This window comes from Macrobrachium nipponense, chromosome 13 (genome assembly GCF_015104395.2).
Source record: "Macrobrachium nipponense isolate FS-2020 chromosome 13, ASM1510439v2, whole genome shotgun sequence".
NCBI lineage: Eukaryota > Metazoa > Arthropoda > Malacostraca > Decapoda > Palaemonidae > Macrobrachium > Macrobrachium nipponense.
Genome location: NC_087206.1, coordinates 23,059,773 through 23,074,772, shown reverse-complemented (window position 1 = coordinate 23,074,772; position 15,000 = coordinate 23,059,773). Strand labels below are relative to the sequence as shown.

Here is a 15,000-nt window from a genome sequence, read left to right as displayed (position 1 = left end):
ATCTGAATGAATTCATTACTCGTTGTTTGTATGGTGTTTTTACGTTGCATGGAACCAGTGGTTATTCAGCAACGGGACCAACGGCTTTACGGGACTTCCGAGAGTGAACTTCTGTCAGCAGAAATACACATCTCTAACCCCTCAGTGGAATGCCCGGGAATTGAACTCGTGGCCACCGAGGTGGCAGGCAAAGACCATACCGATCACGTCCATGAGATGCTAATTTATTACTCTCCTTGCTTCTTTACGTGGGCTTTGGAAACTACATTACACTTGGTTAAGCAGGTTGATTAAATGAGCATAAATACTTGTCAAAAAAAATGTAAAATGATGACTCACCTCGTGCAGAAATCTCGAATCTTGGAAAAATTTAATTTGGTCGAAGTTGCAATCCCAATTTGTCAAGAAAGCCAGCTGCAGATAAATACCACTGGTCGTATCCTAACAGCTCTAGTGCCAATATGGTCTTATACCCATACAATAAAATTTCCTTGTAACGATCGTCATAGCCGTACACTCGTTATAGCTTCGCTTGGTACGGTTCACACACATTTATTTTGAACTTAGCAACGTACATAACCTTTGACATCTCTGTCAGCTGGGTATATTTAAGACAGTAGTTAACCATTGAGGATAATTAGTTATGACATCGTTGACATCACAGGTCTGATGTCTTGTTAGTGACCAGCGTGTCTATATGGCCACAGATTTTGTCTCTATACGTAATGCCCACAAGACCTCAGTGTATATATAAATATTTTGACATACTGGTTACTAACACCATCTATGAATACATTTCATGACCTTCGGCTAAATGAGCTGTGTATGGTTGTCTATACCAACATTTTATCTGAAATATATTCTTACCAATTGCCATGAGGACTACAACCTTTCCAAGCCGTTCTACATAGAACACAATAAAAACACTTACGTAGAATACGAATGAGTGCAGGAAATAGTGACAGACTTTTGCTTACGTCTAACTGTAGCGGTTCCGATTTTCAGATCCCTGACACCGTTTATGCAGGCAAAATGAAGGTCCCATGACCTGGAGTAGACTACTTCATTGTTGACAGGTTCCAGTAATTTCTATCTGCATCCATGCCAACAATACTTTTCAAGAGAAAGTGGATTTTATTTACAGCTTTACGAAGTTTGCATCATCATATTTTTTTTAACAGGTGGGCTAACCTTGTCTAGTGGGCTGAATATTACAGCTAGTTTCCCTCTTCGTCCGTACCTTGACTTTGGAATGAAGAGGTAAACGCAGTCACCGACACACAAAAAGGGCGTATGCACCGACTTGCTATAACTGCGCATGCGCCCTACCTAGCATCAGTCCTCGAAGGTAAAGGAGCTTTTTACCAGCATCGCCCTTTAAAACATTTGATCATCTCAGTCTTGTAAATAATGCTGTTCATATCCTGCTACAGATAAGGTCATCCTTATTGGGAAGATAGCCTTTGATGGTTAACTGAATTCAATTGGCTGAATAAAGCCATCGCATAAGGTACGTTATTCAATGTATAAAATATAGAGGTTAAATTTCTTAATCACTTGTAGTTAGGTAATTACATCCAGTTCATAGGGTCTTTTTTTTTTTCTCTTTACAAAATGTAAGCCATGCTTTCAATACAACCACCATTTGAAATGGATGTCAAGCTTGCTGAATAATATATATATATATATATATATATATATATATATATATATATATATATATATCTATATATATATATCTATATATATATATATATTATATATATATCTATCTATCTATCTATCTATCTATCTATCTATCTATCATCTATCTATCTATCTATCTATATATATATATATATATATATATATATATATATATATATATATATATGATATATATAGAGAGAGAGAGAGAGAGAGAGAGAGAGAGAGAGAGAGAGAGAGAGAGGTATGGTTAAAGAAACACTCTTTATTAAATTCATTTATTTAACAGCTTAAACACTCCACATAACATTACAAAAATATCAAAGTTGTATTTGTAGAGGAAGAGAAGACACTTGCTACGAACGAAGAATAAGGGGAGTATATATATTTCTAAATAATTGCAACTTCCTTGTTTTTTTTTATTCATAAGTGTGAGTATTCTTGTTAGCGTTTGTTTAGGGTGATACCTCTTTCACTAAATCATTTTCCCACAAAAGGAAAAAATATTCGACGTACAAACAATGTCTTTAATGTACTTGTTTCCGTGATATGAAAAATCTTTTCATTGCAAGCGTGTCTGTTTCTCCCTCTGTTTAGAACGTTTTTTTTTCCTCCTTGTAACTCGATTGTTGTTTTTTTTTCAACGTATTTCTCTCGTTCAACGTAAAGAAGTTAAAGGAAAACGGAGAAATGGAACACTAACTAAAAAAAAAGGAGTGTATAAAGCGTTTAAAGCTTAGGAGAAAGATGTGAAATTCAACATCCATTGACCTTAATCTTAGACGAAACAATTTGTTTGTGGCAATACTTTTTTTTCTTTACTTTCCATTAGACACCTGAACATGTATTGATAACCTAGGTATTTTTTCCTTCAAGACTAGAATCCACATCTTTGGCCTGTGTATTATATACATATATGTATGTATGTATATGTTAAATGTGTGTGTTTTCTGTGTAAGAGATTACTTGTTTACAAGTAGTATGCATAATGTAATATGTAGATGTAAAAGTAAGGGTGATGTATGGCTGTTTTGTAAATACATACATACCTAAACAATGAATATAATACAACTCTCTTTAGTTCCATTCATACGTGAGATCTCTGGATCAAACATTAAAAACCGCTGGATAAAATGCAGACGCCAGTGAGTGAGCGGAAGTCTCTGACGATTCATAATTCTTCTTAGTTCCACTAATGGATCAAAGTTCTCTGCAGGTAGCATGTCAGCAAGAATGAATACCCACCCGGATAATGATTCCTTTTGTTGAAGTGTTCGACATTCTTATCTGCTGTTTTATTTCCCTTTGGTGAATTTATTCCCTGCATATTGGTTGCCTAATTTCAGTCAATTTAACTAATGATATCTATTTAGTTTTCATACACGAAATGGTACTTGAAATGTTTATTTTATCTTGCATGGTATAAATGAACGCAATTTTTATTAATGCCTTCATTTATTCCTATTCATATTTAATAACAAAGGAAATTTTTTTATATATATTTTTCAGAAGTGCTGGACTAGTGACGGAAAATGGTCATTCAGAATTGTACTGAAAGAGTACGCCGATTCATTTGTCTTCGTAACTTACTTTTAATAGTATCTAAAACATTGTAATCTGGCCCAATGTTTTCGCAAAAGCAAGACTAATTTACTGAACGTTGCAAATAAATTATAGACATGGTCTCCCAAATAGCCTGTCGGCGACGAGGATATTCGGTTAGACTAATTTGATAATTCTTTCGTTAATCTGACAATTTCTTTAAGTTTAAGTACTAACATTTCCTTTTCAATCACACAACAATTATCAGTCTGCTTTCGGTAAATGCATTGGTCATTGTATTCAGGGCCTTATAACTATTATTTAAAAAAATCGCAAGTTAATCTTTGGTTTCTAAAAGGCTTTTAAACATCCACGAGCGTAACTTCCTTGATGTACCGCAATCAGAGTCTATTAACTTTAAGAATTTAATATCCTTTAAATCAGCTCTTAGAAGTCCACGATGGCAACATGAATTACAATCATATGAGGCCGCTGTGACTTCAGTTATTTTACCGTTAGATTACAGAATTAGGTCAATCAATCAATCGGTATTCTCAAAATATAACTTTCAGTTTACCTGCACTGCTGGCATATCAGAGGAACTAGGGTGTTTGGAAAATGCTTAAGGCCTTAAGGCTAAGGATAGTTACTGAAACACGCCAGAGGTTTTGCTTCCTACGATACATACTCGGTTTGCATTCTGATATGCGTCTAGAATTGCCCTTAATATCTTTAATTAATTCACATGCATATATATATATATATATATATATATGTATTGTGTATAATATATATATATATATATATGTATATATATATATATATATATATGTATAAAGATACATATACATACATTATATATATATATATATATATATATATATATATATATATATATTATATATATATATATATATATATATATATATATAATATATATATATATATATATATATATATATATATATATATATAATATATATATATATCATATATATATATATCATATATATATATATATATATATATATATATATATATATATTATATAATAATATATTATATGCGAAACAATACACCAAAACCTTGCGTCTTATTTAACAACGCTTTAGAATTTTCCCAAACTGACCACAATTGTTATCATAATTGTTGGCTTCTCCTCCCGCCTCCAATCCACTAAATATTATTTTTCTTCACTCTCCCAGTCTTAACTTTCTTTCTCTCTCAATACCTAAATAAAAAAAATACTAGAATACTCTTATCCATCCCCTTGGTCATTCACCTCCGTCCACACTTTCTCTCGCTTTCTGCAAGACTTTTGCCCTCCATCACTTCTTGCTTTAAGGAAACCTGCGTAGAAAAAAACAAAAAAGAATCTTTATAAAGTCTTCGCTTGGCATCTGTCTCCCAAAGAAGCCAAGCAAGGAGCTTATAAGTGAACGAAGGAATAAGATTGACAGAGAAGAGAGCGTCAGCTTACCACCACAAAATCATACCAGTTGATGCGGCTGTAGTCCAATGCTCCAGAAAAAAAAAAAAAAAAAAAAAAAAAAAAAAATGGCGGGGCAAAAATGACAGCTGATGCACATTCTCAGTGCTATTGAAACAAATAACGGCAAACAAATTCAGGCAAGGATGTAGGGGTTGTGGAGGAATATTAAGCGAGGGCAACATTGCAAGGGCTAAAGACCTAGCGAAGAAAACTTAACTGGTTTTACTAATTAAAAATCTTTTTCTCTATATCTTTCGCTCTCTCTCTCTCTCTCTTTCTTAATCTTCTCATGCACACGTTCATGAACTCCTCACTCTCTCTTCTCTCTCTCTCTTCTCTCTCTCTCTCTCTCTCTCATCAACCGTCCTCATGAGGAACGTTTGACTGACTCGAAGATCGGAATCCTCAGTGCATTTTCTCCGTTGAACAGACAATGCTATCACAGTTTGTACTGATAGGCTTAAAACAGCGGCTAGACGATCATCATCTTTTAAGTATTCTATAATGCTGCTATAAGGAAGTCTAGTAGTAAGTCATTAGAATATACATTTATATACATTTATATGTATGATGTATAAATTCACAAAGATACATTGGCGACGATCACATAATCTCTATAATATTATATATATATATATATATATATATATATATATATATATATATATATATATATGTATGTATGTATTGTATATAATACACACATACATAAAATATACACCCATCCACGTCCATACGCATTTTCATAAACATGTACACGCATACATACATAAGCACATACATACACAAACAATTGCACACGTATATATATACAAACATGTACGTAATTACATTTAAGAGATATGAATATTGGAATGAGGTAAGATATCACATTAGACAGATGTAGTATAATGCCTAATTTTGTAATTTTGTAGGCTCTTCTACAGATTTCTCTACGTAACATATTGGGTTTTATTTCTGATTAATACAATTTTGTTACTTCTTTAACTTTGTAAATATAATTATATGTATGATATATATATATATATATCTATATATATATATATATATATATATATATATATATCTTATATATATATATATATATATATATATATATATATATATATATGACATTTTTGTGTCCATGTGTCAATACTGTTGATTTTGTAACTGCATAAAAATAATGTCAATATTAAACACAAAATGCTTAAGAGCAAAACTAAATATTATATCAATCTCACAGCTATGTTACCATCAATGAGTTTATAATAAGGTATAGACATAACTTGATTTCGTAAATATGCTTTTGGATTCTGAAATGATTTGCAAAACGTCACTTTATATAATACTGCGAATATCATATTATATTACATATAAACACCAGTTAATTTATACACTGCCAGACGCATGGGCGCTCTCACACGCAATTATGTATAAATAAAGTATATGCCACGAAGGAAAATAAACGACGGAGTATCCGCGAGACCTTTCGACGTTTAACGTTCTTTACTAAGCAGTAAAGGAAGTTTAACGTCGAAAGGTCTCGCGGATAATCCGTCGTTTATTTTCCTTCGTGGCATATATCTTTATTTATGGATTTATCACGTTCCTAACTTTCGTGATTCAGTTATCGCAAATAATATATATATATATATATATATATATATATATATATATATATATATATATATGATATATATATATACATACTATATATCATATATATATATATATATATATATATATATATATATAAATTAATCTTCTTTTCATTCTAGATGCGTGTTTTATTCTGAATATTTGAAACTCAATGGAAGTACATACTGTTGTGGTGGTTTTTGATTTTTTATATATATATAATATCTATTATTATATCTATATCTAATATATATCTATATATATATATATATATATATAAGTACCCCATACTCGGACTATGATAAATTCATCATAAGAATACATTTATTTCAGTGTCTAGTTCAGAAGAATTCCTACATTCAGGCCTATGTTTATATGTATATTATATATATCTTCAAACATACTTTCACGTCATCGCATATGCGTGCACGGTTGCGTATAAATATGTGTATGATATTACACATTCAATAATACTAACACTATTCTTGTAATGAATAGGTCCCGAAATTGTCATAGTTTACCTACAGAGTAGAGTAGAATGCCATACCCCTATGGTCTTTTAGTATACACTCTCACGTTCGGGAAGTTTGTCTTGGCTGTTTATTCTCGTAAAAATCGATAATATATATATATATATATATATATTATATATATATATATATATAATATATATATTTATATAGTAAATAGTCTCCTCATGTGATCTTCCCATCTACATCTGCTGAGAGATAAAATTTTGGGTGATTTTTAACATTCTTACTTCTTCATCCTCAAGTGGTTAAATTTGCTGCTTAATCATTCGCATCTTGTTGCCGAAAACATGCAATTTTTTTTTTCTTTTTATTTTGTAGAGAAATAAATGATTAATTCTGCTTCAATTATTTCCTCATTTTTTCTCCTCAAAATAAAGTTTTCCTATGAACGAAAGCGTCCTCCAGCAGATGTAGTTTTATACAGCCGAAGACAAGTGATTAATCATCTCTCTTACATATCTTTGAGCATTCCTTAGAAAACACATTTAACATAGAATTATGTACATATATGTCCTAATAATACGTATAACGATGGCTCAACGCCAGTGACAAGGTATATTATATATATATTTTATAAAAATACTGATTGGGGTTTTTCCTTATCTCTAATAGCTTCAACCACATAAGATAGTAGAAATTCATTTTTTTTTTTTGGCGATAAGAGAGCGCGAATAACAATCAAGTATGAGGCCCATGTAACTGAGCTGATGGCAATCCCTGTGGGGTCGCCTCCGAACGCTGTCTTCCAGATGCACTTCAGTGTCTATTTCACTTTCCAGTTCTCACAAGAGAGTCCATGGGCATATGGCAGTAGCTCATAAATAATAAAAATAATACTTTGGCCGTAGTACTCTCCTTCTAACATTAGGTTATGACACATCCTTCAGACTTAGCTTATGACACATTCTTTGGCCAGAATTCCTCTGTAAAACGTCTTTGTGACTGTCCTTCATAATAAGATGCATATCGGTACGCAAAATCATAAAGGCAGCAAATACTTCAAGGGAAAGCAAATCCTTAGAACTATGGTGATGCAGTTGTGAGAATGAGATGAGATGAGTATAATACTGAACAGCGTTTGCCGAACGCCACTAGCCAGCCAGACCATTGGCCTAACAAGCGGTTGTCATCATCACGTCCTCCATTTCGGAAGAGGCATCAGAGCAGTCTGAATTTGAAGACCCGTTTGACGTCGTTCTTTGCCTAGCACTAGACCTCCTAGAGAGCAGAGTGTGGGAGGCACTGCTTTTAATGTCCTTGGAGCTTTGTTCTTGTACTTCTGTCACTGAACAGATGTTACGACAGCTGTTCTGCTTCTTATCTACATGTCTGCGCTGACTACTTGTACTTCTACTGTGAGTTTTCGAAGGCCCATTGCTAAAACTGGCGTCCAGGTCTTGTGGTTTAGAGGATACGGGAGTTGTTGAGGGTGCGCTCTTAGCAACACGGAGAGAATAGGATCTCTGTGGTTTAAGAGTGCGTAAAAGGATGCTCTGACCCTCCTCGTTAAAAGACTTGCTAGCCAGAGAGCCAAAATTTTCCAGAGCTTTACCAGAGTCCTCCAAATGACAACAGTGTTGGAGGTGGCAGTCTTGGCCACACGGCACCTCGGAGGAGGAATCGTACATGCGGGCCTTCGCACACTCCAGCTGTGTCTCAGGAAGACTAGTGTGGCTGCACTGCCTGATGCAATGCGGAACCATTTTATGAAGCGGGACCGAGTTCTCTTCTGCCTCTGCATGATTCTCCGAATTGTAGTGACACGTGTGGGAGGGCGAGGTGGTGGAGTCAGCTAGAGAGGGCATAGGCCTAGACGCATGCAGAGTGGCGGGCGTTGTGTGCGTGGTTCCTGCCCCATCCCGACGACCCATGTTGAACGCCGATCGATCGTTCACTCTTTTCTTACGGGCGTGATGGGGTCCTGGCACCCTGGGACCCTTCCTGGGACATCCAGGGAGCCGACGCAACTGTCATAAGTACGACCTGTGGATAAAAAAAAAGGGGGAGAGAATTTATGACTATTTAGGGTCATAAATTAAAAAAAGGGGAAAGGGGAGAAATTTAATGACATTAGGGTCATAATATCAGACTGCAACTATTTGGAAATAAAACAGAAAATTTCTAGTTTGACAGAGGGTGAAATGAGATGAAACTTATTTCTCCTTTTACTGCATGAACAAGATATTAAACATTGCACTCAAATATTTACATTATCTGGGAAAAGTAATGTACTGAATTATCTTATATTAACAACTCTGAGAAGAGCTCGTCATACCCAGCGAACTTAAATTATATGAACAATCCTTGAATTTTTCACTTGTATTATTTATGGCCTTACAAATTTCCCTTCTCAAAATATGTCTCTCACTTTTTGGACAAGATTTTGTAGCAAAATAATACTTATACTACTACTGATCAAGTATACATATTTATAAAGGATACTACATTGTAGGATTTTCCACAATGGTCTAATTGCAGTTTCTTTATACCACAGATGGTTACTTCGTCACTGATCGACAGCATAGGAGGTCAGAAAGAATCCTAGGCCGTATCATACACAATTTAACTATGTGCTTGAATACTGATTTCGTGTTTGCTTGCTCGCTTGTATACCCAATGAGTTAGAAGCAATCGGCTCGTAGTGCATTGCAACTGTTACAGTCGTTTAGCTCTTTCTCTTATGGGGAACCCCTCTTCTATTTATACCCACAATAAAAACAAAACTAAACATTCTAGAACGCTTAATTGAATAATCTATCCCTTATTATACTACCTGGTCGTTACAAGTGAAGTGTATAGGTTTAATTCAGATTAACTTCACATTTTTACTATTCATAAAATATATAAATAAGAAATAAGAAGGACCTACAAGTCTGCAATGAGGTCCAACCTTGGGTATGGACCTTAGAATAGCACCAATTATAGTAACGGAGTAATTCATGCTCTTTAGGGTCATGATTGAATAGACGTTATTAAATAATCACTGGGTGAATTACTTGGAGCCACTATATTCTTTCAGTGGTGCAATTAATCCCCACAGAATTTGAATAAAGTATAAGAACGTTGAAGAAAAATCACATAAAGAGCTGAGGAATGTTAACAGAAAACAAACGACTCATGTCGTTCATTGTATACAAACATCTTCTTGGAGTAGCAATATCATACTCGAGGAATGATGCACTGGGCAACTTAATATTTAGAGACGACATCAACAAAAGTTTTCATTTACGAAAACAAAGTCTCTTAACTTGATTTTTATATGTTACCGAACGTTCAAATGTTTACAAATGGGCGACTGGCGAGAATATTTCAGACTGAGGTTATTCCTGAGGCGATTTTCCCTAATTGAATTTCTTTACGTAACATATTTCCTAAGTAAATTGATCTAGACGAAATTTTCCATACAGTTTTTCCCAATGTGATTTTTCCCATGATAATTTTTTTTTCAAATGTTTATTCTACCCACAGAAAGTTTTCCTCAGACTGATTTTTTTTCGTAAGTAGATCTCTCCCTGTCCTTCAGACTAGGGAATGTCCCTTGGGTGGGTACGAGGAAGGTAAAGCACCAAAAACATTCAGGATATAAAAAAAACAAGAAAATATAAGAGGGAGCGAGAGAGGCCCTGAGGAGAACGAGAGCGTGCCTTATCTTCTCAACCATCTTTCCATCTTTCCTCCTCCTCCTCCTCCTCCTCCTCCTCCTCCATCCTCTCCTCCTCCTCCTTTGCCAGAACAAGATTGCCCAAAATAACCACCATCGTTTCTCGATGCCAAAGACAGAAGCTGGAATGCCAAGGCGGAATACGAGTAGATTCCCTCGTCTCCGTTTTCAGATTTCACGATAACATTCTTTTAACTAGGCTCGAGCAAGTTTTGACAAATGCGTGTTATCGTAAATGATATACTGATAAACACTTGAATTCATATACACACAAAATTCGGTATAAATACACAGAAAATTGAATATACATTCATACATACATACAAAACTGGTTCCGAACTTAATATTGTACTGTACTATATGCATGGAATCATAGAAAAGTCGTACATGTACAGTATGTGTGGTATACCAATGAGTCCTCGTCAGCACCATTACTGAAGTAGGGGTACATCCCCAGAGACTCACACCTTCGACGCTCACAATTATCTAAATTTTACGACAGAATACGGCTGCGATCATCACCTCTCCTTTCTTAACATCCTCGTCGAGTAACGAGAGGAGCTTTTTATTATGAGGGTGTGTGGAAGAAACCAAGGATCCTGGGCGTTTGTCTGAATAGAGGGAGTGCCCTGAGATATATAGACGATCCACCATCAGCGCCTTCCTCAGAAGAACCTTCTCGCACTATACTTCTTGGAAGGACATACACACAGAAATGGAATGTGTGGACAAGGTTCTCATAAAAAATGGGCACAAATTGCGGCATGGACAGGGCAGATAGTACCACCAGGAACCTCACCCGGCTACCCCTGACGACATCAAGCCGTTATATGGGGGCATATTCCACAATAAATGTAAAAACGAGAGCGTCCTCTAGTCCATCAAAGAAGGAAATGTGAGACCATCCAACCCAGAGAAAAAGATAAAGTTTGTTATATGTTACAGAAGGAAAACCAGTAGTCTGGTGATTGTTTTTTCAAATTTTTTTTTTTTTTATTTTTAATTTTTTTTGTATGGAACCAGCGTTATTCAGCAACGGGACCAACGGCTTTACGTGACTTCCGAACCACGTCAAGGATGAACTTCTATCACCAGAAATACACATCTCTCACGCCTCAATGGAATGCCCGAGAATCGAACTCGCGGCCACCGAGGTGGCAAGCCAAGACCTTACTGATCACCCCACTGAGGTGCCCATCTCCCTTAAATGACCGAAGCCGAATTGCACGGCTCTAACTGAAGATTTCAACTTCATTTACTGTTGTATTTCAGACAATGACCCCAGAGAAAATATAAATATTCTTTGTGCATGGTGGAATTGGTCGACTGTCCTAAACAAATAGACACACATCTATACTCTGTTTTTTTCCATCTGTCCATCCGCCTGTGGTGTTTGCGTATAGTAACACTGCGTCCCGGACTTTAGATAGTTACATTCAACAATGATGATAATATCCTATTTCAAATATTAACGGTGTAATTCGCACACAGTAAATTATTAAAACACTTTTCAGTTGCAAATGTACACCCAGATATCCTTTTATTTACCTAAAACTTACAAATAGCGTAACTATCTAAAGCACGGGACGCAGTGTTACCATGCGGAAACACCACAGGCGGATGGACAGATTAAAAAAATCAGAGTATAGTTATCAGTATTTCACATGTATAAACATTTCTGCTTTACACAATAACGAGTAAAATGGATATACATTATTATTGTTATTATATTATTATTATTCCAAATAAACTATGATATCATAGTCACCAGTCATTCTCTCTCTCTCTCTCTCTCTCTCTCTCTCTGTCTCTGTCTGTCTGTCTGTCTGTCTGTCTGTCTCGCTCTGTCTCCTCTCTCTCTCTCTCTCTTGTAGCGAGCTTTCGTCTGGAGCTGCCAGATATCCTCTAGGCTAGGAAGCTGAGGATGGACTGCTTCTGGTGTGCTGTCCTTATTATTATTATTATTATTATTATTATTATTATTATTATTATTATTATTATTAAGAAGAAGAAGACAAACCCTTATTCGGATGCTGACTCGAGATTCAAGCTTCCAAATATGGTGTCCACATGAGAGAAGTTACAGGAGATAGTAGGAAATACAGAAGGAAGAGATCAGGTAAATCAATAAATGAATTGATAACAATAAATAAAAGTAGCAAAACAAAAGGGCTGTAATGCATTGCACCTTCGCTAGAACATTTGAGGTTCTAATTGCGCAATATCCTCAACAAACCAGGAGAGTCTGGCGTTTGCGACGGCCATAACGCCCAAGAAACAAAGTGTAGAGACAGTCAGTTACTCCTGTCGGTTTATGGAAGCTGGGGAGACACAGCCTGATGACGTTCGCGTGTTCCGTAATGGTGCTTATCGCTGAATTAGCATAACTCTAGATAATTTAACCGTCGAAAGGAAATCCATCATCCTGTGGGTTACAAGATAAAGGAGATCCAAGGAGATGACTGTTTTAGTCGATGTGAGGATTCTTGGATAGGTTTATTGTTTGTACGGTGTTTTTACGTTGCATGGATCCAGCGGTTATTCAGCAACGGGACCAACGGCTTTACGTAACTTCCGAACCACGTCGAGAGTGAACTTCTGTCACTAGAAATACACATCTCTAACACCTCAATCAAATGACCGAGAACCGAACTCGCGGCCACCGAAGTGGCAGGCCAAGACCGTACCGATCACGCCAGAGAGGCGCTCCTGGATAGGTTTAATCTAAATGTTATCTGGGAAAACGAACAAGTTATTATTGTTTTGTTTGCCGGCATTGGCACCGACGATAGATTTGGTGCATCATAATACAGTGTAGGGGTAATGCTCTGAGCTAAGTATTTGAATGAACTATGTCTATCATTAATAGTGGAATATTGCCGTCGAAAAAGAACGGTAAATATCCTGTGGTCAAGACGGCAAGCTCCGATTTAGGACGTTATGAACCGTCACTAAGACAGGCCCAGGAAAGATATGCTGGTCCAGAGGAGCTCATTGCCTGTAAATTATCGTAGATGTGAAAAATACTGTTATTGAAAAACGAACGGTGGGAACTGAAAAGCTGAGCAATTTTCCGTACTAGGTGAAAAACCGAAGAATTTTTAATGGTAGAATCAACGGTCATCATAAACATATAAATAAATGCGGGTCACTAATGCAACTGCCTGCGTTGGTGATAACTGGTCTGCCGCTGAAGTGAAGATAGCTTAGTGATTCGTGAGATTCAACGAATTTTAGTTTTAATGTTTTGACGAACGGTATGCACAAAACACACACACACACACACACACACACACACACACACACACACACACACACACACACATATATATATATATATATATAATATATATATATATCATAAACGAGTGTGTGTGAGTGCATGCGGCTCACTTGTATTATTGCACACACACATCGACATTTAACATCTAACATCCATAACATTCTGCGTGGAACACACGCCACATAAAAGTATTTCCATGCCAAGGTACTGTAGATTTCATGGTTTTAGAACCTCCCTCGAAGTGCAATTTTCATTATTTTTTTTTTTAATTTTATCTCTCTCTTTGTTTTTGGGGAAAGCCTAGTGGAAACACTGCAAACGTACAATGACGAATATACCAAGCGAACAATCTATCACTCTTACGTGAAGTGAATTAACTACGTGGGTGCTGGGAAAAAAGAAAATAGGATATTGGGGCGTCAGCGTGGAATTTTTGTCGTCATTTACTGTAACAACTTTATTGTTTAATTGTCTAGGCCGTCTGAAATACTTGTCATTTTAAATTCGTCCAATTTCTTTCCAACCTAATTTCCTACCTCGAGTTACTACAAATTCGTCCAATTTCTTTCCAACCTAATTTCCTACCTCGAGTTACTACATGTTCGAGATTTGTTGAAGGTCATTTGCGCAATAAAGTATATTTTTTTTGTCCTTCTCGCCTTTCAGTTCATCTGGTAACACGTTTACCCTCTATTCTTCATGAGCATAGCTTATAATTTCAATATTTGCATTTTATCAATCGCTCTTAAATCTTCCAAATTAATTTAAGACTTTTCTTTTGTTGCGTCACTATATGTTGGACATTTTTTGAAAGAAGGAACATGCCCAGAAAAAATAAATTTATTGAGAAGGTTTTATTGTCCTCGTCTTTAAGTTCATCTAGCAACAAAATTTTTCTTCTATCCTGTAGGAACAACAAGAAAAACCTTATGATGAACTATAGTTTAATTTGCCACTCGTCCTAAATCATTCTTGCATGACATTTGAATTGCTATCAACTTTAGGTATTCGTTCAAGGCACTACGATACATCATTATGAACGAAATTGCCTATTTCTTACAAACTTTTTTTTTCTTTAATTCATGAAATATCTAAGCACGATAGGAAAAGGGTACCGGTGGGTACCGGTAAATGCAACACAATTTCAGTAGCAGATTTTTGGCCAGAACGAGTTTCACTTTTA

At 35.7% G+C, this 15,000-nt stretch overlaps 1 protein-coding gene across 2 annotated transcripts in view; it reads right to left on the bottom strand.

Annotated features, from left to right (window-relative positions):
- Nucleotides 1-8,717: 8,717 nt before the first annotated feature.
- LOC135225685 (PDF receptor-like) overlaps nt 8,718-15,000 on the bottom strand; it is a 478,368-nt gene continuing 472,085 nt past the window's right edge. For both annotated transcript variants that reach the window (XM_064265032.1, XM_064265031.1), the window contains exon 14: nt 8,718-8,856. In XM_064265032.1, coding sequence (XP_064121102.1) covers nt 8,844-8,856 — 13 coding nt within the window. In that variant the 3' untranslated portion in view covers nt 8,718-8,843. The remainder of the gene's footprint in view (nt 8,857-15,000) is intronic.